The following is a 25,951-nucleotide window of genomic DNA, read 5'->3' on the forward strand; positions in this document are numbered from 1 at the left end:
TTTACTAGGGCAGATCAACACAGTATCTGGCATGTGGTAGGAGGTTATTGATCTAGTAATGCATTCTGTACAATACTCATCATAAAGGAGGATCAAAAGCAGTTTGCATTCACCCAGCATGGACATCAGTATGCATTCAAGGTCCTGCCCCAAGGCTATGTCACAATATAGACTGCAGGTGACTACAATTGTCTGGCAATTGTCAAACATCAGAATAGTCCACTGTATTGATGATATTATCATGTATAATCAAATCTAATGAGCAGGAATTGCTAATACACTGAAAGCCTTATTATAATGTGTGCGTTCCAGAGGGCAGGACAAAAACCTGCACATATTTAGGGGCTGAACAAATGAGAGACATTTTTTAGGAACCCCATATTCTGGTGCATGTTAGTGCATTCTTTCTAGACTGAAGGACAATTTTTGTATCTTGCCTTACTATTAAGAAAGACTCAGAGTGCTTGGTAAAACTCCTTGAATTTTAGAGGCAGCATAAGCCACACTTTGGAATAATGCTCAGACCCTTTTATCAGATGACTCAGAAGGCTGCAGTTTTGAGTGAAGCCTAGAATAAGAGAAGGTTCTGCAGCAGTTTCAGCTGAGATCCAAGCAGTCTTGATGTCATATTAAAAATAAATGGCAAACATCTTACTACTAGAGATACTACGATAAATCAAATGCAATGTAGATTCTCTGCCAAGCTCCAGATGGAGAATTGCACTGAAAACCCAGACTTCTGGATGGAGGCCAGGCTATTACATCAGAGTTCTCTTCACCTTTTGGCATGTTAATTGGCCCTAGAAAGACCAAAAGCCTGACCATGGGCGTCAGTTGACCACATGACTGGAGCTTTTCCTTATGAGCTTAATAACATAAGTTATATTGTCCAGTAAGCAGAGCAGCAATTCACTGAAAAATGAAACTTGCCCTTTACGAGGAGGTAGAGTTGCTACTACATAATGGGAAGCAGGAAATATTTTGAAATTTGGGGTATCCGCTGCAGCATTTTTTCATTTACCCACACCCAAGTTTAACTTCCAATGGGTGATTGCAGCAAATACAGCCTGTTAGGGGCATGATAATCAGGACTGAAGGTCAGAGACACCATAGGAGAAAGACTCAGACTAACAAAAGCGATAATTAAGAGTGGGGGATATTTAGAATGAATGTTGGAAGGACATAATGACTCAGTACAGCTTGGTAGCTGCAGTAGCAGCAGCTCATTCTGCTAATCCATGTCTTTTAGTTTTTTTCCTCAGAAACTGTGGCCAATCATCCTCTATAAGAACCTATGGCAGGATGGAGTATGTTCACACGGATCTGGGTGGTGCAAAGGACGGACAGCAGCAGATACTGTCAGTATTTTACCAAGATCCTTTCTGGACCCTTTCACCACTTCGGTACATGTATCCTTCAACTTCTTGGTGCTTTTGTTCCTAATGTCCTGCAAATGTGACTCTCCTTGGAAAACTGCCCTTTGGCTTCTTGGACAGTTTACCTACATGTGAACAGAGTCAAAGAGCCTGGAAGGAAGTTTTCCTCTCCCTGAATGTCCCTGAGCCAACAAATGGTGAATATTGGAGACGAAAGCCTTGCTCTCTTGCCTCAAGGTGAAGTGACTTTTATACTACAGTGTCCCCGTGTGGGAGCAGAGGAACTTCTCCTGGCTTCTTCTTCCCTTTGCTGCTTCCCTCACTCCTCTACCTTTACTGGCTTCTCCTGAAAATACTTCCATAGTAAATCACTGCAAAAAGTTCTCATCTCAGAATCTGCTCTGGACAACCTGACCTAAGAGAGATTTCTGTTACACATTTCTGTGAAATATTTGAGTAGGATATTTGAGTCTGGAATTTATGGCAAAGATATGAGCTAAAAATATCTACTCAAGAGTTGTTGGCCTATTGATTATATATAGAACCATGAGGTTAGATGAGATCACCCAAAAAGGGAGTGTATATATAGAAAAAGCCTCAGGACATAAGAGAGTCCCAGACTTTCTTAATCTTCCCCCACCACCTTCACAAATTGAACTAAATTTATACCTGTTTCTTCAGCTTTGCTCTCAGAACAGATCTTGACTCAGGCTCCATGAAAGCTCTCAAATTAGCCCACCTCATTTCCAGTTATTTCCTAATTATACATCCTACTTTACTTCATCAACCTATCAAACATTACCCTCCAAAGGTATGTAGTCTGAGGGTACAGCTGATTTATGGGTCCCTGTAAAAGCAAACCAAGATGGATCTCTCAATAAATTAGAACATTAAACACCTGTTCAGAGGTGCAAATGTTTGGCTCAGTTTCAGCTGAGAGAATTCCCAGTACATTGCATATATGGGGAACACTTTCAAGTTGACCTTGCTGGAAAACACTTTGTAATCTTAAAGGCAAATCTGACAAAATATGGAGAGATGAAGCTTTACAGAATAAAATTAAAGTAAGTATTTGATTAAAAGAAAACAATCATGTATTTAAAATGTTATCATCTATATAATGCCTGCACACAGTACATCCTCAAAAAATATCTGTTGAATAAATTGTGTTGAGTATACCATGAATCTTCATTTATTGCAGAATGAACTAGGGTATACAGGCAAGAGAAGGCTTTAGAAATAATATTTTTAAAACTATATACCATCTTTACTTTAACATTACATAAGATATTTCTTATGGAAGAAACCAACTGAGCAATTTAGATGAACCTGGGTCAAGTAAATGAAATCCAGGGAATATAAGAGGAAATGATAGTAACTAACTGAGATACCATTTTGTTAGGGTAGCGACTTTGGAATTTCTTTTCATAAATAGATTAGATTTTGTAAGTTTCTTTCTACACAAACTAAAAAACAAAGTGTTTTATTTAAAGGCAAATTACGTTGACTTGAATTGGAGCTACAAGGTTTTCTTTCCTTTTGACAGTTTAGTTTTGAAAGGTTTTTCTTGAAATACATAATATACTGTTCCTAGTTGAATGTAATAATCTTCTACTTTAGAATAAATAAAAAAGAGAAAATTTGACTAATTTCTTATCTTGAGGAACCTATTTGTGACCTAAAGTGTGTTAAAAAGCAGTAACAAGAATTAATATCAAAAGCAGTTTTTCCAAAAGAAAAAAAGTGAGGGATGGATAAATAAATGCTGCTTTGTTCACACTTAAGATAATTTGGCAATCTCACATACTTTGTTTTAAATGTATAGCTTCTCTGTAGCTTTTGGATCAACATGAACATATCCAGGGCACACCAACCTTACTCAAATAAGGGAAAAAAAAAAAAAAGAGAGAAAGTCATAGGTCTAATTGTCTTAAATTTATTAAAACAAACTAGAAATACTTATATAACCTAATAAAAAAATTAAATGTTGGAGTGACGAGGAAACTCAAAGTATAATTAATATTGAATAATATATATATATGGTACAAAGCTCCAGAGGTAAAAACTAAAGAGACAATTTTTGAAATTCATTACTAATTCAACATTTATGATTTTTCCCATGTTTGGAATTTTCATAAGATTATGTTTACAAGGTGTGCATCCCGAATGGCAAAAATAATAATGTTCACTTTCATACATATTCACTAAAAAAATCTCAAGGACCTTGATGGGTTGTAAATCCATTTCTGTTTCCAAGGCAGATGACACTTGTATGACCATTAAAAAAAATTGTATTCTATTACTCAATGTCCCATCTCACAGGCCCCCTAAAAACTACTGTATGTATCTTCCTCCTAATAATCTTTGTTTTCTAGCTTCCATGTCTTGTAATTGTATCACTTTCCTGACAGTTGATCAACTTACACCCATTCTTCAAGTCCCTGTTTGCATACCATTTTTCCAAGAAACCTTCTCTGATGCTATCTTGTCCGACTAAATGGAAGTGATCTCTCTGAACTTCCATAGCCTCTGTCTATACTTTTTCAGGGGGGTAATGTGTCAGGAGTCCCCTTGACTATTCCCAGGTTCAGTGGTTTTCTAGGAGAACTCAGTGCTGAGCATATAGTCATATTCATGGCTATGATTGATTACAGTGAAAAGATATAGAGCAAACTCAGCAAAGGGAAAAGGCACAGAGAGTGAAGTCCAGAGGAAACTAGGAGCAAGCTTCTGAAAGTTCATCCCAGTGGAGTCACACAGGATGTGCTTAGTTCCTGCAGCAATGAATTCTGACAACACATATGAAGCATTGTCTACCTGGGAAGCTCGCTAGAGATGCATAGCCCAAGTTCATTCTAGAGACTGGTCACGTAGGCATCCACCTGCCTGGCATGTACCAAAATTCTGGACTCTTTGAAGGAAAGCAGGCATTTAGGATAAGCCATATTGTTTGCAGTTCAGGCACAAGGAATTGTTCTTATCAGGCAGGGTGCTGCTTCACACTTGAAATCTAAATTTTCAGATGCCAGCCAAAGGCCAACCTTGTCAGAAGGCCTTTCTAAGGATAGGAGTCTCAGGCATGTTATGTTAACTCTTTTGTGCACAGTTAGTTGTGTGTGTGTGTGTGTGTGTGTGTGTGTGTGTGTGTGTGTGTGTGTGTGTGTGTGTGTATGTCTTAACTCTCTCAGTGTAAGCTTGCTGAGGACAGGGTAGATAATTTTTTTTTTCATTACTCCATCATTCTCGGTATAGAACAAGATTCCTGATAGGAGCCATTTAATAAATATTGATGATTAGAAGGTCTTCTGATTCAGTAAGGAGCTGCCAGAAATAGGCAGGAAAGCACGCTTAACAATACGGAGGACAGTTCTGCCATCCCATCCTGGATGGAGTCCTCTGCACTTTCTGTGATTTTCCTATACCAAAGGATAACAGATAGCACAAACAGATAAAAGATAAGGAAGACATCCATTATGAGTAAAACTACTATGACATAAGATCATTTATTATTGTTATATACTTAAACTTGTTAAGGAAACAGAAATATACAGTATTTTTTCAATAAAATAACATCGGATCAGTAACATCTTCCTTAATCCCATTCACTCTGTAATCTGTTCTCATAGTACTCAGAAAATAATGCACATAGTATACGTCATGTCTCAAATTCACTTGCTTAAAAAGAGATTTACTGAAGTCTTATTTGATGCTGTCACTGATACATAAATATTAAGAATCCCATAATAAAAATAGCTAATACTGTACTAACACAATGCTAAAAACTGTTCTAAGCACTACCTCAACAGGTAGGTACTATTATCATTCTCTTTTTACAGATAAGGTTGTTTAAGAAGTTAAATAACCTTCCTAAGCAGTTACTCTGGTATTCTTACTCTTAAGCACTCTGTGATACTGATTCTCACACTCTTGAAGAGTTCAGGGTTTTTTTCTGACATGAGAAATTATTTTGAGAAAACTAAAAATATGTATTTGTTCCACTTTTAATAGTTTCTTCTCCAACACTTTAAAAATTTTAAGAACTTAAATATTTCTGTAAGATTTTGCCCTGTCGTACTTGGTAAGTTATGTGGTCTTAATGGTTTATCACTTAGTAATTCATAAAAAAAAGTAGTAGTGAGGACTCAACAATGTATTTAGCATTTGTGACTGTCATTCTGAACATAAACAAAAGGAAAGTTATATTGATTTAAATAAAATAAAGTATGTGCACTGAAATTTGTTTATCCCTACCGATATTTGATAGTTGAAGTTTTGCTATAGTACAATTAAAGCAACTGTTTAAGAGAGCTTTTCATTTCTTTCTGATTAGAAGGCATTTTTATAATTAACTGTCTCCCACAGGGAAACAATTAATACATATCAGAGCCTGGAAGAAGAACTCATAGAAGGGAAACTACACTGCTGATTTAATTTTTATTTCTTAAAAAAGAAAATAAAAGGCTTAAGTTATAAACAAGCTGCATTATAACAACCTCAAATAACAGTTGAGAAATGCAGATGTAATTTCACCCCTCAATCATGAAACAGTATTTGGTGTGACAAAGGAGTTGTCAGTACTGTTTGCAGGTTTCTAGGTTCTTACTTATTCACCATTTATATTCAAGATCAGAAAGATGACACATCCTGTGGTTGTGGGCAAGACTTTTCATTATGAGACTAGGAGATAGATATTTGAAAGGCATTGTTTTAATCTACAACTACTTTTTAAAAAAACCTCCTTCGGGTGACTGATATTAGCATCATCCCCATGTCATAAAGGAGGCAACTGTGTCTCAGGGAGGTTAAGCAAATGTTTCAGTGTCACATAAGTAGGAAGTGATAGAGCAGTGACTTAAACCCAGACCCTGTTTCCAGAGTTAGCACTCTTACCCAGGAGGCCACATTGCCTCTCAGATGTCTCTGAAGTAACCCAGATTTGAATGTAATTATAAATGTACAGAACCTAGTATTGCGATACGAGTATAATCCTCAATGGGTCTCATGCATCTCTGCAATGTCTTGCAAGAAAACATATTAACTGCTTTTGCTCTGGACTATCTTTTAAAGGATGGTTGCATAGTGGATGGTGTTGCAAGGTAGAGACATGGTCTCCCTATGGAAGAATGTGCAGGCATGCTCACTGTCTATTAAAAATATCAGGACTTCCTAAGCTCAGGGTTCTCTTCCCGTAAATATCTTAGTGTGTGTGCAGATGTCACCTGGCCATTTGGCATTGTCTTGTAAGAACTGGGCCTGGGAAACCAGTATAAGAAAATGCTAATACTCCAGTTACTGCTATTTTTTCAATCGGTTAAAAAAAAGCCCTCTATTTCTGAAAGCAAAACAGCACAAAACAAAACCTTTCTATATTGGAAATTGATGTAGTTTCCGTAATGCTTAAAGTTTATTACTATTTTGAGGGCCCTCTTCAAGGTAAATAATATAAAATTACTAGTACAAAATTAATTTCAGGATGCAGAAGGGTCCTGGAAACTGAGGAGCCTTGAAACGAAAGTTCCATTTATGGTAAATCCATCTTGGTCCTAATTATATTTTCAAAAGTCATAATTTTCCATTTTGACAAATGGCTCTAAATTACTTTTCACTTCCCAAGCACCATGTCTGTATTTCACATAGTGCCTCTTTTTAGAGAAATAGCTCTTAAATTTTGTTTTCTAGGCAAAATAAAAATCTACAGTATATCTCCCAAGCCATAATTTTTTCAACACTCGGGTGTCTTGCTTGGATTTATATACAGTCTGGAGAGTATTTGTTTTTTTCATCCACTGACTCTATCATCTAAATATGACCAAACTAATGTCTTTATTAATTTGATTTCTAAAACCTGGCCTGGTGACAAGAATAGTTAAATTACAGCAGGGTTCAGTCTAAACTCCTGAAAAATTAAATTCATGGGATTGTACTATGAATGTTGATATAGTTCCAATTTGGGTAAGTGGCAGCTCTATGGCATTTGAAATGAGAGAAAAAACATTTGGCATTACACTGTAAAAGTAGTAAATTATCTTCTGCACACAGCTCTGAAGAAAAGAAATAGCTTAACTTATTTTGTATAATGATGTCTTTTTATTACAGTAAAATTTTAAAGTAGTTAAAACCATTAACGAGCCACATTTGTGTATTGCTCACAGACAACAATTGCAGGTTAAACGTTATGAACATTTACTTGAACTCATGAAATGCAGAAATCAATAAACAAGAAAATGAATGTATTTCACCTACTTTTGAAATGTTACTGGATCGACTTGCAGATCTCCCTGGGGATTTGTCATTCTGAAAAATAAAATTAGAAACATCGATTAAAAGAAAGGATGGCGATTCTCTTTACCACTGAGAAGAGAAAGCACATCAGCAGCAGACTTGTGAATGCTCTCTATACTGTTTTGACTGATAGACATACTAATTGTTTACACAGAATGATTTTTCTCTTATCAAATTGTATTTCTCTAATGCATATCAGTGTACTTTTGAGAGTGTTTCATTAAGATCTATTTATAAAGATAGTAGCATTTTTCCCCCCAGGAAATGATTATTTCTCCAGAAAAATGTGGGCAATCCTTTTGAAAAGAAATTTAGATAATGAAAGTATAGTCTTCTACTTCCCCTTTTGCTTTTGCAACCAGCAAATTCTGAGTGAATTCTGATTTTCAATGCCAGTAAATATTTTGTGCCAGGTACATAGTATATGCAGTTAACTTGTGTTCGTCTAACATGTATTTTACTGGTCTTTTCTGTTATTTTACACACTTTTTGAAACTTAAAACATTTAGTTTTTAAAATTTAAAATACTTTCAAAATTATACATTTTAAAATGTAAAACTTAAAAATGTTTTAAAAAATTATACTCTCGTTCCTGCCTCTTAAAGAATTTCCAATGTAGCAAAAAGCATGAGAAAGCTTTCGAATAAATATTTTTAAAAAGTTATACAGTTTTAAAGTAGAAAGGTACCTTAAAGGGTTGAACCCTCTCATTTAAAGCCCAGAGACATTCTGTTCCTGGCAATTACAGCATCAGTGTCGAAGTCAGGGCCAGCCCTGAGGCCTTCCAATCACTCCAGCCTGGTTGCTCTTTCTACTCTGCCAATTAACTAACTGCTACTGGATAATCAACTGGAAAATCAGAGTTTATGGGCATTATGCACTTTACATGTAGAAAAAGATCACAGTACACCTCTCCTGTAGAGGAAATCTTGTTGGAGGGATCAGTTCTGAATACAAAAATTATATAAAGGACCTGAATTAATATTGTCACTGAAATACTTTACCAGTGTAAGGATTCTTCTTCTTCTTTTTTTTTTTTTTTTTAACTTTTGGACTCAGCTCCAAAGTGGGCTTGAGTAGACAACTGTAGTGCATCTTGACAGAGGTCATTTTTGAGAACTAAGTTGTTATAACAACCTGTGAGTCTGAAATCTCCCCGTGACTTGATGACTACTTGAGACTGTTTCCGAGACATGGTGATGGCGGGATAGGTCAGGTGTGTTAGTGCAGAAAACCGGTAGCTGCATTCATTGCAAACTGTCAGTGAGTCATGCACAGGCTTGCAGATATTCCAGCTGCACAGTACTTTTCCCTTTATATGCACCATCCATCTCACAGTGCTGCCGATGTCACTGTGGAGGATGTTATTACAGACCGAGATCAGTCACAACGATAGGACTAGTTAGTTACACCTCCTAACAACCCCGTGATTCAGCTGGAGATTAATGTGTGTGCTACCCACAGACATTTCTCCCTGGTTAGCTTCCTCTGGTGACGGAGATAGGCACTTTTCTACTGACATCTTAACTCCTCTTCTTGAGACTAGAAAAGAAAATCAATCCATCTTTCCTCCTCAGCGAAATTCAGGATTTTGACACATTATTGTGTAGAACGGAGGCAAATAAGTCACATAATAGGTTTTGGGGGAGCTTGGTTGTAGTGATTGTTTTGTGGTTTTCTGTATTTACATGATATTTGAGAAAATGATCGAAGAAATAGAATTTAAAAGTGCTGCATGAAGAACCAAGAAGCAAAACAGGAAATTCAATTTGGCAACAGATAACTCAGTTTTTCAAACTAAATAGGATTTTGTGGTGTTTTGAGATGAAACAAGGACTCACAATTGTGTGAGTTTAGCATAGGGTTGTAATAAGCAGACAACTCCCATGCTCTTCACCAGCATCTCCCAATCTACTCGGGAGAAGGTATCTGTTTGATTACTTAGTTCATCGAAAGATCTTTTAACTTGAAATAGATTGGCTCTATTTTCTTCTAACATAAGGTCAGGCATTAGAAGGAATAAATGAACTTAGGCAAAGGTTAACATTTTTACCATGGCTAATTTCTCTACTGTTTCTACACCAGCATGTGAAAAAGGCAAGTACATTGGACAAATTAATGTGTGGGAACAGAGTGGTGTGCACTATTGCTGTGCTGGCGGTGGTGTAAAGTGAGAGACTGACTTGCAGTTAGACCTGTGGTGGTGTACGAGCTCTGGCAGGAGTATATTGTTTGACATTCGTGGACTTCAATTTCCTCACTGTAAGATGGGAAAGATAATATCTTGGGGATTGTTGTAAGAATCAAATGAGTTATGAATAAAACATTTTATAAATTGCAAGGTATTCACGGGTAAAGGAAACATTCTAGAGACTGGTCATGTAGGCATCCACCTGCCTGGCATGTACCAAAATTCTGGACTATTTGAAGGAAAGCAGGCATTTAGGATAACAGTATATGAAGTCAGGTCATCATAAGCTTTTAGTGTACAACTATTTGAACCTCTATGAAGAATGATAGATAAGAAGTCCAGCAATCACGATGATCATTACAGGTTACTAGACTCATAATTCTCACATAAACATCTTAGTTTTCCTATCTTGCAATTCCGCCTGTATTGTGAATTGGATTCTGGCATTTAAAATTTAAGAATAAAAAAATCAAAATTTTCTCTATACAAGGAAATTCAGGAAGTTGGTCTGCCCTGCTTTTGAAGCAAAGCACCAAAAGTGTTTTCTCTCTTGGAAAACTTCCAGAACAATCTGTCCAATTTGCTACTAATTAATTGGGTGGCTTGTCCCATTACTATTGCTATGACATCTTCTTCTTTGTAGATTAGTCAATGCTGTTGTCATACCTCATTACAATAAGTTTAAATACTTTACCTTAGATTAAATATAAATTGTCTAATAATCTAGCATTACTTACTTGTACCCAAAATATAGTGTGACCTTGTAGGCAACAAAAGTTGGAATGAACAAGAGTTCCTGACAAACATGCCTGAAGAGGATGGGATCATTAAGCTTTCATGTTGGATCTTGGCATATCATTCACAGTAGGCAGAGAGAGAGACTTCTGGTTTCATAAGTGCATTTTAATGTTTTCAAGTAGTTTCTAATTTTTGGTCTGATATGAATGTATCTGATATTGTTAGTTTTGTTTTTTTGCCCATTAGTATTAACTGGTTTTCAAATGTGATCTTACTAAACACGATACTACAGTTAACAAAACTTCAGGATGGTGGCTAGATACAGGATATTAATACTATGGCAGAATCTGCTAGGTTTCCTAAAATCCATCGTCCTTTTTTTCTATATCAGCAGAATAGTAACTGGACAGACATACTCCCAGTGGCATTAAATCTCATAGTATTCCTTCCATGACAGGTTGCTTAAGAACAAATTCCCTCCAATAAGATGTGAACAGAGCTAACACTTGTCAGTTTTCTGCCTGTCACATACATATCCCATAAAATTTCTTCCATAATCTTCTTCTATTGCTCTATCCTGGGATGGTAACTATCAGAGCAAGCCAGGAAGCCAAGTAGCAAAGATGGCAGAACCGAATTCTCTTGGGTCCTTGAACAGCCACATGATGAAGAGCCCTTTGTAAACTTAGAACATACATTCTAAACAGTCATAACAGAGAAATAAACTTGTATTTCTTTTGAGCTATTACATTTTGGGATTTATTTATTATAGCAATTTTGCCTGTCCTTATGGAAACAATAAAAAATCAATAGCTTTCCTTTAGCAATAAATATCCAGAAATGTAATAATAAAAACAAAAACTATAAAACACTTAGGAGTAAATTTGACAAGGAAAGCATAATATCTTATGCAAATATATAAAGTATAAAATCTTACTCATAAGTGTAAATCGAAATCTGAACAAATAAAGGCACCATCTTTGATGGGAAGATAAATTAATAAAATATAAATCCTCTAGAAATTGGCGTGTAAATAGAACGTGGTTCTAATTAATTCTCCAGTGGGATTTATTTCTTTTTTCTCTGGAGTAAAAGGGGAGATAGATAAAATGACCTTAAAGAACAATGATTTTAAAGAATATATACAGACAAAGAAAATGCCTGACAGTAGCCAAGAAAGTAATGAAAGAAAGGAGGGCTTCTTATGCCAGTCATTTCACGTATTAAAAGTTACTGTAGGACCTACCTCAACGCTTTTCCACTGCTATACTTTCCTTACACCCCAACACTCAGAACTCTGGTGACATTAGCCAGTGGGGGCTTGTGATTGTGTGAACTATGTATGGAAACCCAAGTAGGCCCCAGCCAAGGAGAAAGACAAACTTGGGTCTCTATCCCCCACCTTTTACACGAGATTAACATGAAATAAAAAGTCCACTCTGGATAAAAAATAATCACTGTAGGCATCACACTACCTGACTCCAATATATACTACAAACTTATAGTAACCAAAACAGCATTGTACCAGCATAAAAACAGACACATAGATCAACGGAACAGAACAGAAAGCTCAGAAATAAATCCACACATTTATAGTCGATCGATTTTTTGATAAAAGTGCCAATAACACATGATAGGGAAAAGAAAGTTTCTTTAATAAACTGTATTGAGAAAACTGGATATTCACATGCAGAAGAATTAAATTAAACCCTTATTCATATCACATACAAAAATCAACTCAAAATGAATCAAAGACTTAAACGTAAGACCTGAAACTATAAAACTACTGGAAGAAAACATTGGGAAAAACATCCCAATGGATGGGATGGGCAATGATTTTTTGGTATGACTTCAAAAGCACAGGCAGTAAAAGCAAAAATAGACAAATGAGAATACATCAAACTAAAAATCTTCTGCACAACAAAGGAAACAACTGACAGAGTGAAGAGACAACCTACAGAATGGGAGAAAATATTTGCAAACTATACATTTGATAAAGAAGCCAATATCCAAAATATGTAAGAAACTCAAACAACTCAATTAAAAAAAAAATTGGCAAAAGACCTGAATAGACATTTATCAAAGAAAGACATACATATGCCCAACAGATATATGAAAAATTGCTCAACATCACTAATCACCTGGGAAATGCAAATCAAAACCACAGTGAGATATTACCTCACTCAAGTTAAAATGGCTATTATCAAAAAGATAAAAGATAAAAAAATGTTGGTGAGGATGTGGGGAAAAGGGAACTCTTTCACAGTATTGATGGAAATGTAAATTAGTACAGCCCTTACGAAAAACTGTATGTAAGTTCCTGAAAAAATTAAAAATAGAACTGCCATATGATCCAGTAATCCCACTAACAGGTATATATCCAAATGAAATGAAATCGGTATGTTGAATAGATATCTGCACTTCCATATTTATTGCAACACTATTTATAATAGCCAAGATATCCAATCAAAGTGTCCACCAACAGATTACAATGGATAAAAAAAAAAAATACGGTATATGTATAGACTCTATGGAATACTATTCATCCATAAAAAGGAATCAAATCCTGTTATTTGTGACAATGTTGATGAAAGTGGAGGTCATTATGCTAAGTAAGATAAGCCAGGCACAGAAAGACAAATACCACATGATCTCACTCATATATAGAATCTAAAGAAATTGATCTTATAGGAATAGAGAGTAGAATGTTGGTTATCAGAAGTTGGGAACTTGGAGGAGAGGACAGGGGGTTGTGGAGTTGTTGGTCAAAGAATACATATTGCTAGATAGGACAAATAAGTTGAAGGGATCTGTTATACAGCATGATGATTATAGCTGCTGATGATATGTCATATTCTTGAAAAAATGCTGAGAGTGGATGTTAAGTGTTCTCCCCACAAAACTGATAACTCTGTGAGGAAATGCATTTGTTGTTAATTAGCTTGATTTAACCATTCCATAATGTATATATACTTCAAAACTTTATGTTGTACATGATAAATATATTCAATTTTACATCAATTTTAAAAAGGAAAGAAAAATAAATTTTAAAAGTCACTGCGATAAAGTTACTACAGTATTGACATAGAAATTAATCAACAGTCAGTGTAATCCATAATGGAAAATCCAGAAATAGATATAACAATTTCACTAATAATATAATTAATATTTCAAGTCAATATCAAAAAGCTAGTTGGTATAATAAATGTTGCCAGACAATTGGATGTCCAGACTCCTATCACATTGTATGTGTAATCTTAGATTCTAGATGAAACAAAGTCTGAAATGTTAAAAAAAAAAAACCAAAAAACTTAAAAATAAGTCTATATTATAAATTTAATCTTGTGGTGAAAGAGACCTATATAACTAAGACAGGAAACAGAAACTGATAATCATTATTATATTTAATTATATTCTGTCTGGAAATATATAACACATTAAAGTGAAAAAACAAACTGAGTTAGAAAAAAATGCAACACAGAAGACTGGTAAGGTTCAGAATATATAATATACTAGGAGGTTTTGTCTATTCACAAAAAAGCCTACAAATTAAATCCAGTAGAGAGAGAGAAAAAAAAAAAGCAAAAGATAGGAATAGAAATTTACATGAAAAGGAACTACAGATTGTTAATAAATATATGATAATATGTTTAAAATCACAAGCAACCAGGAAAATCCAAAGTAACACAACATTGCTTTATCACCAACACGCTGGAAAAATTTAAGAGTGACAGCCTCTGTTGCTGGTTGGGATAAGAAGAAAGAGTACTCTCAAAAATTGCTAGTAGAAGTATATATATTGGCAGTTATATTTGAAAATAACCTGGCAACATCTGAGAAAATTAAAAATATTATTTTATGCAGTAATCTCACTTTTGTGAATTTTTCCCGGAGAAATAAAAGCACTAGTACATAGGGTATGTGAATAGGACACTTAATACAACACTGTTTTTAGATGGAAAAAAAAAAAATCCTGGCAACAAAAATGTGCCGGTTGTTAAGTTTGTGTCTCAAAGTTTTACACCCACCCTTCTAGATTCTGCTCTGGGGATGGGAAACCACAAACCAGATTTCTGTTTTGTTGTCTGGCACCCTACTAAGCTCTGCTAAGAGAGGCACTACTCGAAACTGGAAGGCTAGAAGAGGAAAACAGGGTTTGCTCCATCCTATCTGCTTCCTATTGGCTTCTTATCTCCTTGTTGTGCTTGTGAGTACAAATTGTCCTAGAAATACTTCCTTACCCTGGTAGTTGCAGTCACCTCCTGCAGCAGCAGCTGAATTCAGCGTGCAGTTTTTCTAACACCCTCAAAAACAGGCTCACCAGTTTCAGAGACACCAGTACCAGCTTGCTGGTTCCCTCTAGAGAGGTCTGTGTTCAGTTTCATGTTTTTCTCCTCCAAGATTATAATAATTCCAATTTCTTTCCTTTGCTCATCCAGACCTAGGAAGCATGGCTGCTTCCTGCTAGTTAATGACCTTTTACAATCAGGCAATAAATCTTTATATTAAATTCTCTGTGTTAAAAAACATGTGTCAAAGTGTCATTGCTCTCTCTTGAATAATAGCGTAAGCAATACTCAGCAGTAGAGAAATGGCTAAATAGTTTACAGTACAGCCACACCTTGGAATATTATGCAGTCACAAAAAAGAACGAATTGGATCTCTGCCATTTGACCTAAAGGAATTTTCACAAGATACCTTTGACTGTGAAAAGTAAAATGGGGAGAAGGAATGTAATATTATTCTTTATAAAACATATCAGGACAGAACCTCCTCTATAAGTGTATATGTGTACACATATTTGTGTATATGCATGCATTTTCATATGACTATATGAGCACGGAAAAAGTCATGGAGGGATACACACAAGCATGTTAACAAGAGTTTCTGGGTGGAGTGGTGGGCGGAGGGTAGAGGGAGAATCCAGTAGAAAGGAAAAGAAGAGGAGAAAGGAGATAAGGGGAAAAATTTTCTTAAAAGGTAAAAAAGCATGTTGTATCTCTATGTAAAATTATGTATAGGTGAGATGCGCATACAGAAATTGCAACACAAATATGAAGGTATATTTTTCTCTTTTAGCAAATAGTAATGTTCATAATACATTCTTAAAGTAGAAAGGGAGTTATAGAATAATGTGTAATTTAAAACAAATAAAAAGAACTCATATATATGTTTATGTATTTACAGGTATATGTTTGACTGAAGATAATTATGCTCCTTCAATATTGGCTGTTAACTCCCCAGTCTATTGACAATGGTGACCTTCAGTTCTCAGCATAGTGGGACTGAGGGGAGCAGGCAAGCCGGGGGGGTGGGTATTCCAGCTTTTTCTTTAAACATTTTTGTATGTATAGTTTAACTTATTTTTTTGTAGTCTTCCTTTATAAAACATCAAATTAAAGAAAATTAAGGAATCAAAAATGGCATAGTTAGTCTTACTCATCAAAGAGTATATATTATAAAGGTGTGCGTGTATGTGTTTCTGTGTGTAATGCAAAAGAGCTGCAAGAAACATTTAATGTTTATATAGTTATATTCCCCAAGACTGGGGCAGACTAAATTATTTATATAGTCCAGTGGGATTGGTAAGAAAATCACAGGATTTGTGCTTACAGCACTTGGATTAGAATTGTAGCTTCATGACTAATCATGTGACCATAAGAAAATCATACACCTTCTTGGGCCCTGGCTTGCTGAATTTGCAAAATGGTCATAAGGATACTTGCAAGGTTACCTTACAGAATCGCTGTTGAAACAAACATGACAAACTTTGCAAAAGCATATTCCAAATTGTAAAGCACTGTGTAAATATAAACTAGGATTACTGGAATAATTACATTTAAATTTGTTAGAGTTAAAGAAAGATTAGTGAGAAGGACACTTGTAAATGGTCAAATGTAAATTTATCATTGTTTTACACTATACAGAATTTTCCGAAAACAATCAATTTTCCTAAAAACAAACATATATCATAAATACTGAATTTAATAGAAAAACTTGCTAATTTCTTCATCTAACTTCATCATCACTGTGAAAAGTCTAGCAATTGAGAACAGAAGGCTATTTTAAAAGTACTTCAATACTACTCTCTGGACTTTTCCTAAGTGCAAGTCCAATACCTTGAAAAGTGCAAACCATACAAAGAGTATCCTATAAAATGAAGACAAACATTACTGCAGGCCATCTGAATTTTGGTAAAGAAATATTATGTATTTACACATTCATTAATTATGATAATGAATAAAAGCTTTATTTGTATTCAGATAGTCCAAACAATTGCATTGTCTAGGAAATAATATAGTAACTATCTGATGATCTCTCCCTCCCTTCCTAAAAAAATCATGCAAAAACCTGCCCTTGCTTTACACATTTCTAACAAAAAGACTTTCAACTGATAAATGACATGCCATTTGGAATAAGTTAGTCATTGTAATTCCTAGCATGAGAAAAAAAATTTTTTTTTAAGTTTTCATACTCCAGTACTGAAAATGTTTCAGATTGAATTTTATTTGGGTGGAAAGCAATAGCAAAGTGATCATTGGCTAAATTGCCAGATTACCAGGGAAAAATCCCTGAGGGTTTAATTCACACATTTTTATAGTAATGAAAGGACAAAAAATAAGATGCATTCAATGACTGCTAAAATGCAGAAAGTGATGATTTCACTTCAATTGCTTGTGTGAAAAGGTGATTCTTGTATTTTTTTTTTTTTTAACAGTATATGAAGTCAGGTCAGCATAAGCTTTTAATGTACAACTATTTGAACCTCTATGAAGAATGATAGATAAGTAGTCTAATTTTTTCCCACAAGTCTGTTTTATATAAAGGAACTTCAAAAAGTTAGTGGAATAATTGAATTAAAAGATAAAAACAAAAAATACAAACTTAATTCCTCAACATAAACTCCATCAAGTTCAAGAAACTTTTGTAAGTGATGATGCCAGCCATTTAGTTCATCCCTAAAACTGAGGGTCCTGGGAATTGAACCATGTCGGTGCAGTCTTTTTTACATTATTATCTGAATGAAAATGGGTTGTTGCCCTTTAAAGATTTTTTAAGATTAGAAATCAAAAAGAAGTCAGAAAGAGCCAAATTAGAACTGTAAAAGAATGCCTAATGATTTCCTATCAAAACTCCTGCAAAATTACCCCTTTTTTTGATAAGAGGAATAAGCAGAAGGATTGTTGTGGTGGAGAAGGACTCTCCGGTGAAGCTTACGCTGGTGTTTTTCTGTTAAAACTTTAGCTGATTTTCTCAATGTACTCTCACAGTAAGCAGATGTTACTGTTACCACTTCCACCTCTTGGTAGCCATGGCTTTGATTGTGCTTTATCTTCAGGATTGTACTGATGAAGTCATGTTTCATCTCCTTTAACAATTCTTTGAAGAAATAATTCAGCATCTTGATCCCACTTGTTTAAAATCTCCATTGAAATTTTTGCTCTTCTCTGCAGCTGATCTGGGCTTAACTGTTTTGACACTCAATGAGCAGTAAGTTTGCTCGATTGTAATTTTTCAGTCAGAACTGTGTAAGCTGAATCAGTTGAGGTGTCTATGGTGTTGGCTATTGTTTCAGCTGCTAATCATCAGTCTTCTTTAATTAGGAAATGAACAAGATTCATTTCTTTCCTCACAAATTGATGTGGATGGTCTGCTGCTGCAGGCTCCATCTTCAAAATTGTGTCATCCCTTCTTAAAACAAGTTATCCATTTATAAACTGCGGATTTCTTTGGCGTATTGTACCCATAAACTTTTCCCAAAGCATCAATGATGTCATCCTTCTTCCACCCAAGATTCACCATAAATTTGATGTTCTTGCTTCAATTTTAGCAGAATTGATGTTGCTGTTTTTTTTTTTTTTTTTTAATTTTATTATGTCGATATACATTGTAGCTGATTATTGCTCCCCATCACCAAAACCTCCCTCCCTTCTCCCTCCCTCCCTCCCCCCCAACAATGTCCTTTCTGTTTGCTTGTTGTATCAACTTCAAATAATTGTGGTTGTTATATCTTCGTCCCCCCCCCCCCGGTTTGTGTGTGTGTGTGTGTATGTGTGTGTGTGAATTTCTATATTAATTTTTAGCTCCCTCCAATAAGTGAGAACATGTGGTATTTCTCTTTCTGTGCCTGACTTGTTTCACTTAATATAATTCTCTCAAGGTCCATCCATGTTGTTGCAAATGGCAGTATTTCATTCGTTTTTATAGCTGAGTAGTATTCCATTGTGTACATGTACCACATTTTCCGTATCCACACATCTGATGATGGGCATTTGGGCTGGTTCCAACTCTTGGCTATTGTAAAGAGTGCTGCGATGAACATTGGGGAACAGGTATACCTTCGACTTGATGATTTCCATTCCTCTGGGTATATTCCCAACAGTGGGATGGCTGGGTCGTATGGTAGATCTATTTGCAATTGTTTAAGGAACCTCCATACCATTTTCCATAGAGGCTGCACCATTTTGCAGTCCCACCAACAATGTATGAGAGTTCCTTTTTCTCCGCAGCCTCGCCAGCATTTATCGTTCATAGTCTTTTGGATTTTAGCCATCCTAACTGGGGTTAGATGGTATCTCAATGTGGTTTTGATTTGCATTTCCCGGATGCTGAGTGATGTTGAGCATTTTTTCATATGTCTGTTGGCCATTTGTATATCTTCCTTAGAGAAATGCCTACTTAGCTCTTTTGCCCATTTTTTAATTGTGTTGCTTGTTTTCTTCTTGTACAGTTGTTTGAGTTCCTTATATATTCTGGATATTAATCCTTTGTCAGATGTATATTTTGCAAATATTTTCTCCCACTCTGTTGGTTGTCTTTTAACTCTTTTAATTGTTTCTTTTGCTGTGCAGAAGCTTTTTAGTTTGATATAATCCCATTTGTTTATTTTTCCTTTGGTTGCCCGTGCTTTTGGGGTCGTATTCATGAAGTCTGTGCCCAGTCCTATTTCCTGAAGTGTTTCTCCTATGTTTTCTTTAAGAAGTTTTATTGTCTCAGGGTGTATATTTAAATCCTTAATCCATTTTGAGTTGATTTTAGTATACGGTGAGAGGTATGGATCTAGTTTCATTCTCCTGCATATCGATATCCAGTTATCCCAGCACCACTTGCTGAAGAGGCAGTCCCTTCCCCAGTGAATAGGCTTGGTGCCTTTGTCAAAGATCAGATGGCAGTAAGTGTGTGGGTTGATTTCTGGATTCTCTATTCTATTCCATTGATCAGTGTGTCTGTTTTTATGCCAGTACCATACTGTTTTGGTTATTATAGCTTTGTAGTATAGCTTAAAGTCAGGTAGTGTTATGCCTCCAGCTTTATTTTTTTTGCTGAGCATTGCTTTGGCTATTCGTGGTCTTTTATTGTTCCATATAAATGTCTGAATAGTTTTTTCCATTTCTGAGAAAAATGTCTTTGGAATTTTGATGGGGATTGCATTGAATTTGTATATCACTTTGGGTAGTATGGACATTTTCACTATGTTGATTCTTCCAATCCAAGAGCATGGAATATCTTTCCATCTTCTTGTATCCTCTCTAATTTCTCTCAGCAGTGGTTTGTAGTTCTCATTATAGAGATTTTTCACCTCCTTGGTTAACTCTATTCCTAAGTATTTTATTTTTTTGGTGGCTATTGTAAATGGGCAGGCTTTCTTGATTTCTCCTTCTGCATGTTCACTATTGGAGAAAAGAAATGCTACTGATTTTTGTGTGTTGATTTTGAATCCTGCTACTGTGCTGAAATCATTTATCAATTCCAAGAGTTTTATTGTAGAGGCTTTAGGCTGTTTGATATATAGGATCATGTCATCGGCAAACAGGGACAGTTTGACTTCATCTTTTCCAATCTGGATGCCCTTTATTGCCTTCTCTTCTCTGATTGCTCTGGCTAGTACTTCCAACACTATGTTGAATAGGAGTGGTGAGAGTGGGCATCCTTGTCTAGTTCCTGTTCTTAAAGGAAAAGCTTTCAGCTTTTCCCCATTCAGGATGATATTGGCAGTGGGTTTGGCATATATGGCTTTAATTATGTTGAGATACTTTCCCTCTATACCTAACTTATAGAGGGTCTTTGTCATGAATGAGTGCTGAACTTTATCAAATGCTTTTTCAGCATGTATAGAGATGATCATACGGTCCTTGTGTTTGAGTTTATTAATATGGTGTATCACATTTATTGATTTGCGTATGTTGAACCAACCTTGCATCCCTGGGATGAATCCCACTTGATCGTGATGAATAATTTTTCGTATGTGTTGCTGTATTCTGTTTGCTAGTATTTTAGTGAGGATTTTTGCATCTATATTCATCAAGGATATCGACCTGTAGTTTTCTTTTTTGGTTATATCTTTACCTGGTTTTGGTATCAGGATGATGTTTGCTTCATAGAATGAGTTTGGGAGATTTGCGTCCGTTTCAATCTTTTGGAATAGTTTGTAAAGAATCGGTGTCAATTCCTCTTTGAATGTTTGGTAAAATTCTGCTGTGAATCCATCTGGTCCTGGGCTTTTCTTTGTTGGGAGCCTTCTGATAACAGCTTCAATCTCCTTTATTGTTATTGGTCTGTTCAAATTTTCTACGTCTTCACGGTTCAGTTTTGGGAACTTGTGTGTGTCCAGAAATTTGTCCATTTCCTCCAGATTTTCAAATTTGTTGGCGTATAGTTGTTTATAGTAGTCTCGAATGATTCCTTGTATTTCAGATGAATCAGTTGTAATATCGCCTTTTTCATTTCTAATTTTTGTTATTTGAGTCTTCTCTCTTCTTTTTTTTGTTAGCCATGCTAATGGTTTGTCAATTTTATTTATCTTTTCAAAAAACCAACTTTTTGATTCGTTGATCTTTTGAATTGTTTTTTGGTTTTCAATTTCATTAAGTTCTGCTCTGATCTTAATGATTTCTTTCCGTCTGCTAACTTTAGGATTGGATTGTTCTTGTTTTTCTAGTTCTTTAAGGTGAAGTGTTAGGTTGTTCACTTGCCATCATTCCTTTCTTCTGAAGTGAGCATTTAATGCAATAAATTTTCCCCTCAATACTGCTTTTGCAGTATCCCACAGGTTTTGGTATGATGTATCATTGTTTTCATTAGTTTCAATAAACTTTTTGATTTCCTGCTTGATTTCTTCTTGGACCCATATGTCATTAAGTAGAATGCTGTTTAATTTCCATGTGTTTGTATAGTTTCCAGAGTTTTGTTTGTTATTAATTTCTAGTTTTAATCCATTGTGGTCTGAGAAGATACATGGGATAATTCCAATTATTTTGAATTTATTGAGACTTGATTTGTGACCTAATATGTGATCTATCCTGGAGAATGATCCATGTGCTGATGAGAAGAATGAATATTCTGAGGTTGTTGGGTGGAATGTTCTGTAGATATCTGCCAATTCCAATTGGTCTAGAGTCTTGTTTAGATCTTGTGTTTCTCTACTGATTCTTTGCCTAGATGATCTGTCTAATATTGACAGTGGAGTGTTCAGGTCCCCTGCTATTATGGTATTAGTGTCTATTTCCTTCTTTAGGTCCAATAGAGTTTGTTTTATAAATCTGGCTGCTCCAACATTGGGTGCATACATATTTATGATTGTTATGTCTTCTTGATGGATCAGTCCTTTTATCATTAAGTAGTGTCCCTCATTGTCTCTTTTTATGGTTTTTAGTTTAAAGTCTATTTTGTCAGATATAAGAATAGCCACTCCAGCTCGTTTTTCTTTTCTGTTTGCATGGTAAATCTTTTTCCATCCTTTCACTCTTAGTCTGTGTGAATCTTTATGTGTGAGGTGGGTCTCTTGTAGGCAGCATATAGTTGGGTCCTGCTTTTTGATCCAGTCAGCCAGTCTGTGTCTTTTAATTGGGGAATTTAAGCCTTTAACATTAAGAGTTGTTATTGAAAGGTGTTGATTTATTCCTAGCATTTTATTGGTTGTTTGGTTGTCTTAGGTGTCTTTTGTTCCTTGCTTTCTGATTTACTGTTTGGTTTCTTTGTTTGGTGGTTCCTTAGGTTGTAGATAGTGTTTTTGTTAGCTTGTTTTCTCTTCATGAATGCCATTTTTATTGTACTAGCGGGTTTAGATTTTTCTTAGGTTTTTATGGCAGTGGTAGTTATTTTTCAGGAACCAAACCCAGTACTCCCTTGAGGATTTCTTGTAAGGGTGGTCTTGTGGTAGTGAACTCCCGCAGTTTTTGTTTGTCTGAGAAATATACTATTTGCCCCTCATTTCGGAAGGATAGCCTTGCAGGGTAGAGTATTCTTGGCTGGCAATCTTTGTCTTTTAGTATTTTGAAAATATCATCCCATTCCTTTCTAGCTTTTAGGGTTTGTGATGAAAAGTCTGATGTTAACGTGATTGGTGCTCCCTTATAGGTGATTTGACGCTTCTCTCTTGCAGCTTTTAAGATTCTCTCTTTGTCTCTGAGTTTTGCCAATTTGACTATGACATGTCTTGGAGAAGGCCTTTTTGGGTTGAATACGTTTGGAGATCGTTGAGCTTCCTGGATCTGAAGATCTGTGATTTTTCCTATACCTGGGAAGTTTTCTGCCACTATTTTGTTGAATATGTTTTCAAAGGAATCTCCATTTTCCTCCCCTTCTGGAATACCCATGACTCGGATATTTGAACGCTTGAGGTTGTCTGATATCTCTCTCAGATTTTCTTCCATGTCCTTGATTCTTTTTTCTTTCTTTTTGTCTGCTTGTGTTATTTCAAACAGCCCATCTTCAAGTTCAGAGGTTCTCTCTTCAACTTCGACAAGCCTGCTGGTTAAACTCTCCATTGTGTTTTTTATTTCGCTGAATAACTTCTTCAGTTCAGCAAGTTCTGCTACAGTTTTTTTCAGGACATTGATTTCCTTGTATATTTCCTCTTTCAGATCCTGTATACTTTTCCTCATTTCATCATGATGTCTAGCTGAGTTTTCTTGTATCTCATTCAGTTTCCTTAGAATTATCACTCGAAATTCCTTGTCAGTTATTTCAAGGGCTTCTTGTTCTATAGGATCTAGAGTATGAGATTTATTAACTTTTGGTGGTGTACTTTCTTGATTTTTTGTATTTCTGGTGTCTTTTTTTTGGTGTTTATTCATTGTGGCAGGGGGTTTCACAGTCCACCAGTTTGAGACTAATGACTAACTAGGATGTTGCTGTGGTTGCCAATTTGGTATGGCTCCCGCCGTGACTGCTCAGTTGGCCTCTAGTGTCTTGTGTGTGTGGTTGCCTCGGGTCTTGGGCTTCTCCAGGGATCCACCTTTCTGCAGAAGAACTTCTCTTAGTTCAAACTATCATTTCATGTCTGTTCCAATTCAACATCATTCTTACTGGTCTTTCTTCTCCTTCATCCTTCCATTTCAAGTGAAATTCTGTTGCCAGATTGCTACGGCAGGAAAATCTTACAGCTCATTGTCACCAGAGGGGAAACATTCATCTGTGGAGGCACTGATTTAAGCCTAAAGAATTTGGTGACGATTTAAAAGAAAAAAACGTTGGGGATTGGGGAGAATACACCCAAACTTTCCTCAGGAAATGGGGTGTTTACTGAGTAAATAACCCGTAGTTACAGAAACACCTGCTACTCTCAAAGGAGCTTAGGAGCCACCACCGCCACCTCCTGGCCACATCCCGATGTTGCTGTTTAAGGGGCTCTTTTAAACTAATGTCTTATACTTCTTAGTGCCTCAAACTAGATCATGTTCAGACATGTTACAGCAAATTAGTATGAGTTTATTTTGAGGCAAGAGAATTTGAAATCCATGCATAGTTTTTCCTAAGATGCATTTTTCATGACATTTTGAAGACTTCTGGTGTGACTATGTTCATCTAAAAACAGAAAGCTTGCCACACTTCTGGTATTCTAAGAATACACATGTAATTTATGAAACTCCTTGCTTTTTATTATTGATTCATGTATAAAATTCCTTTTTAGTCATATTCTTTCTGTCACAATAGTCTTCTTACTTAAGATCACCCAAAGAAAAAAATCTATCAGCAGTTGCTTTTTTGTAAATTTCCCCCCCAAAACAAGATATAAAAACCCTTTCTTTATTAATTAATTCACTATTTTTTTCTATAAATGCTTAACATTTCATTGAGTTTTAGGCTCTTTATTTTTTGTGCTTGGGAATATCAGAGTTTTGTAACAACTAGATATCATATGTTCATTTGAGTTTCAAATGTTACTTTCACAGGTATGCTAGACATCTTCCATTTGTACCTTCAAATCCACTTCCCACTGTTCTGTGCCCAGGAGGCACTCCTGGATGGATCTCATAACAGGCTCCTTTGCTCTTGGCTTTCAGTTTTATTCTGCCAAGGCAGAGCCCCAGCAGGAGTTTACAGGAATGCAACAATACTGGGATGAGGGTAATTATCCCTTCCTTAAGGCATCACCACAAGCTGACTGTGTCTCTCAATTGGAGGTCTCAGCATTTGCAGGTAGCTTTCAGCACAAATGCCTCTCTGTCTCTGGATTCTGGAAAATGCTCCTTTTCAAGATTGTGAATGGTAATCGCCCATTGCTGTTTCTACACATAAGGTACTAAACTATACCTTAGCAAATCGACAATTAACTCTTTCCAAATTATTCAATAAGGTAGTGCCATCTGTTTCTTTCTAGAGCCTGATGGATAAAAGTCATCTTTAGTATTTTTTGTGTAGCCTTATTGTTATTAATATTAATTTTTTTGATATTTTATCAAATTAATATCTTAGAAAGTTGCTCTGAAGTAATGGTTATATTTTATCAATCACAGCCTGAAGCTACTTGAAAAATCTATCAAGTAGATTTCAAAGTATTTTTTGCATAAGAGTTATATTGTTTCCTTCTAAGAGTTTAGTTTAAGTTGGAGACATATTTGTAAAACAGTCTACACATTAGAGACCAACCATTTAAAATCTGTTGCATGGTGGGATGTTTTTATTAGCATTTCTCATCTTCTATGCTATTAACAGCCCTATAATAACCACATATTTCTTAAGACTGTCAACAAAAATTCAGGCTAGATGTTTTACTAAATTCTGGTACAGGATTAAAAATTCTAAAACTCTGGCACACACACATATGTGTTTGGGTGTGAATGTGTGCACATGTGCAATTACTTTGGTATGAGAAAATATAAAGTTGTGTGTTGGTGGCAAACTAGACAATACATTCTTTACCTGAAGGCATAAAACTTAAAAAAAAAATAAACACTTTGTGATTTAGACAAAATGTATGTTTAGGCAATTTTATGATCCATGCAAATGTTACTTGTACTTGTGGAAGAGCCACACTTACATGTGAGGTAGCTTCTTTAAGCCCTTTTGCTACATTCTTGTGCCTGACTTCTCCTGTTCTTGCTACTTACTTCAGTATTCAACTCTTTCTCCCTCTTTCCTT

General features: G+C 35.6%; 1 protein-coding gene across 2 annotated transcripts in view; it reads right to left on the reverse strand.

Moving 5' to 3' along the window:
* Window positions 1-25,951, reverse strand: part of MARCHF1 (membrane associated ring-CH-type finger 1) — a 470,370-nt gene that overhangs the window by 154,116 nt on the left and 290,303 nt on the right. For both annotated transcript variants that reach the window (XM_063108506.1, XM_063108505.1), the window contains one exon: window positions 7,620-7,670. In XM_063108506.1, the coding sequence (XP_062964576.1) occupies window positions 7,620-7,670 (51 nt within the window). The remainder of the gene's footprint in view (window positions 1-7,619; window positions 7,671-25,951) is intronic.

The sequence above is a fragment of the Cynocephalus volans genome, chromosome 9, assembly GCF_027409185.1.
Source record: "Cynocephalus volans isolate mCynVol1 chromosome 9, mCynVol1.pri, whole genome shotgun sequence".
NCBI lineage: Eukaryota > Metazoa > Chordata > Mammalia > Dermoptera > Cynocephalidae > Cynocephalus > Cynocephalus volans.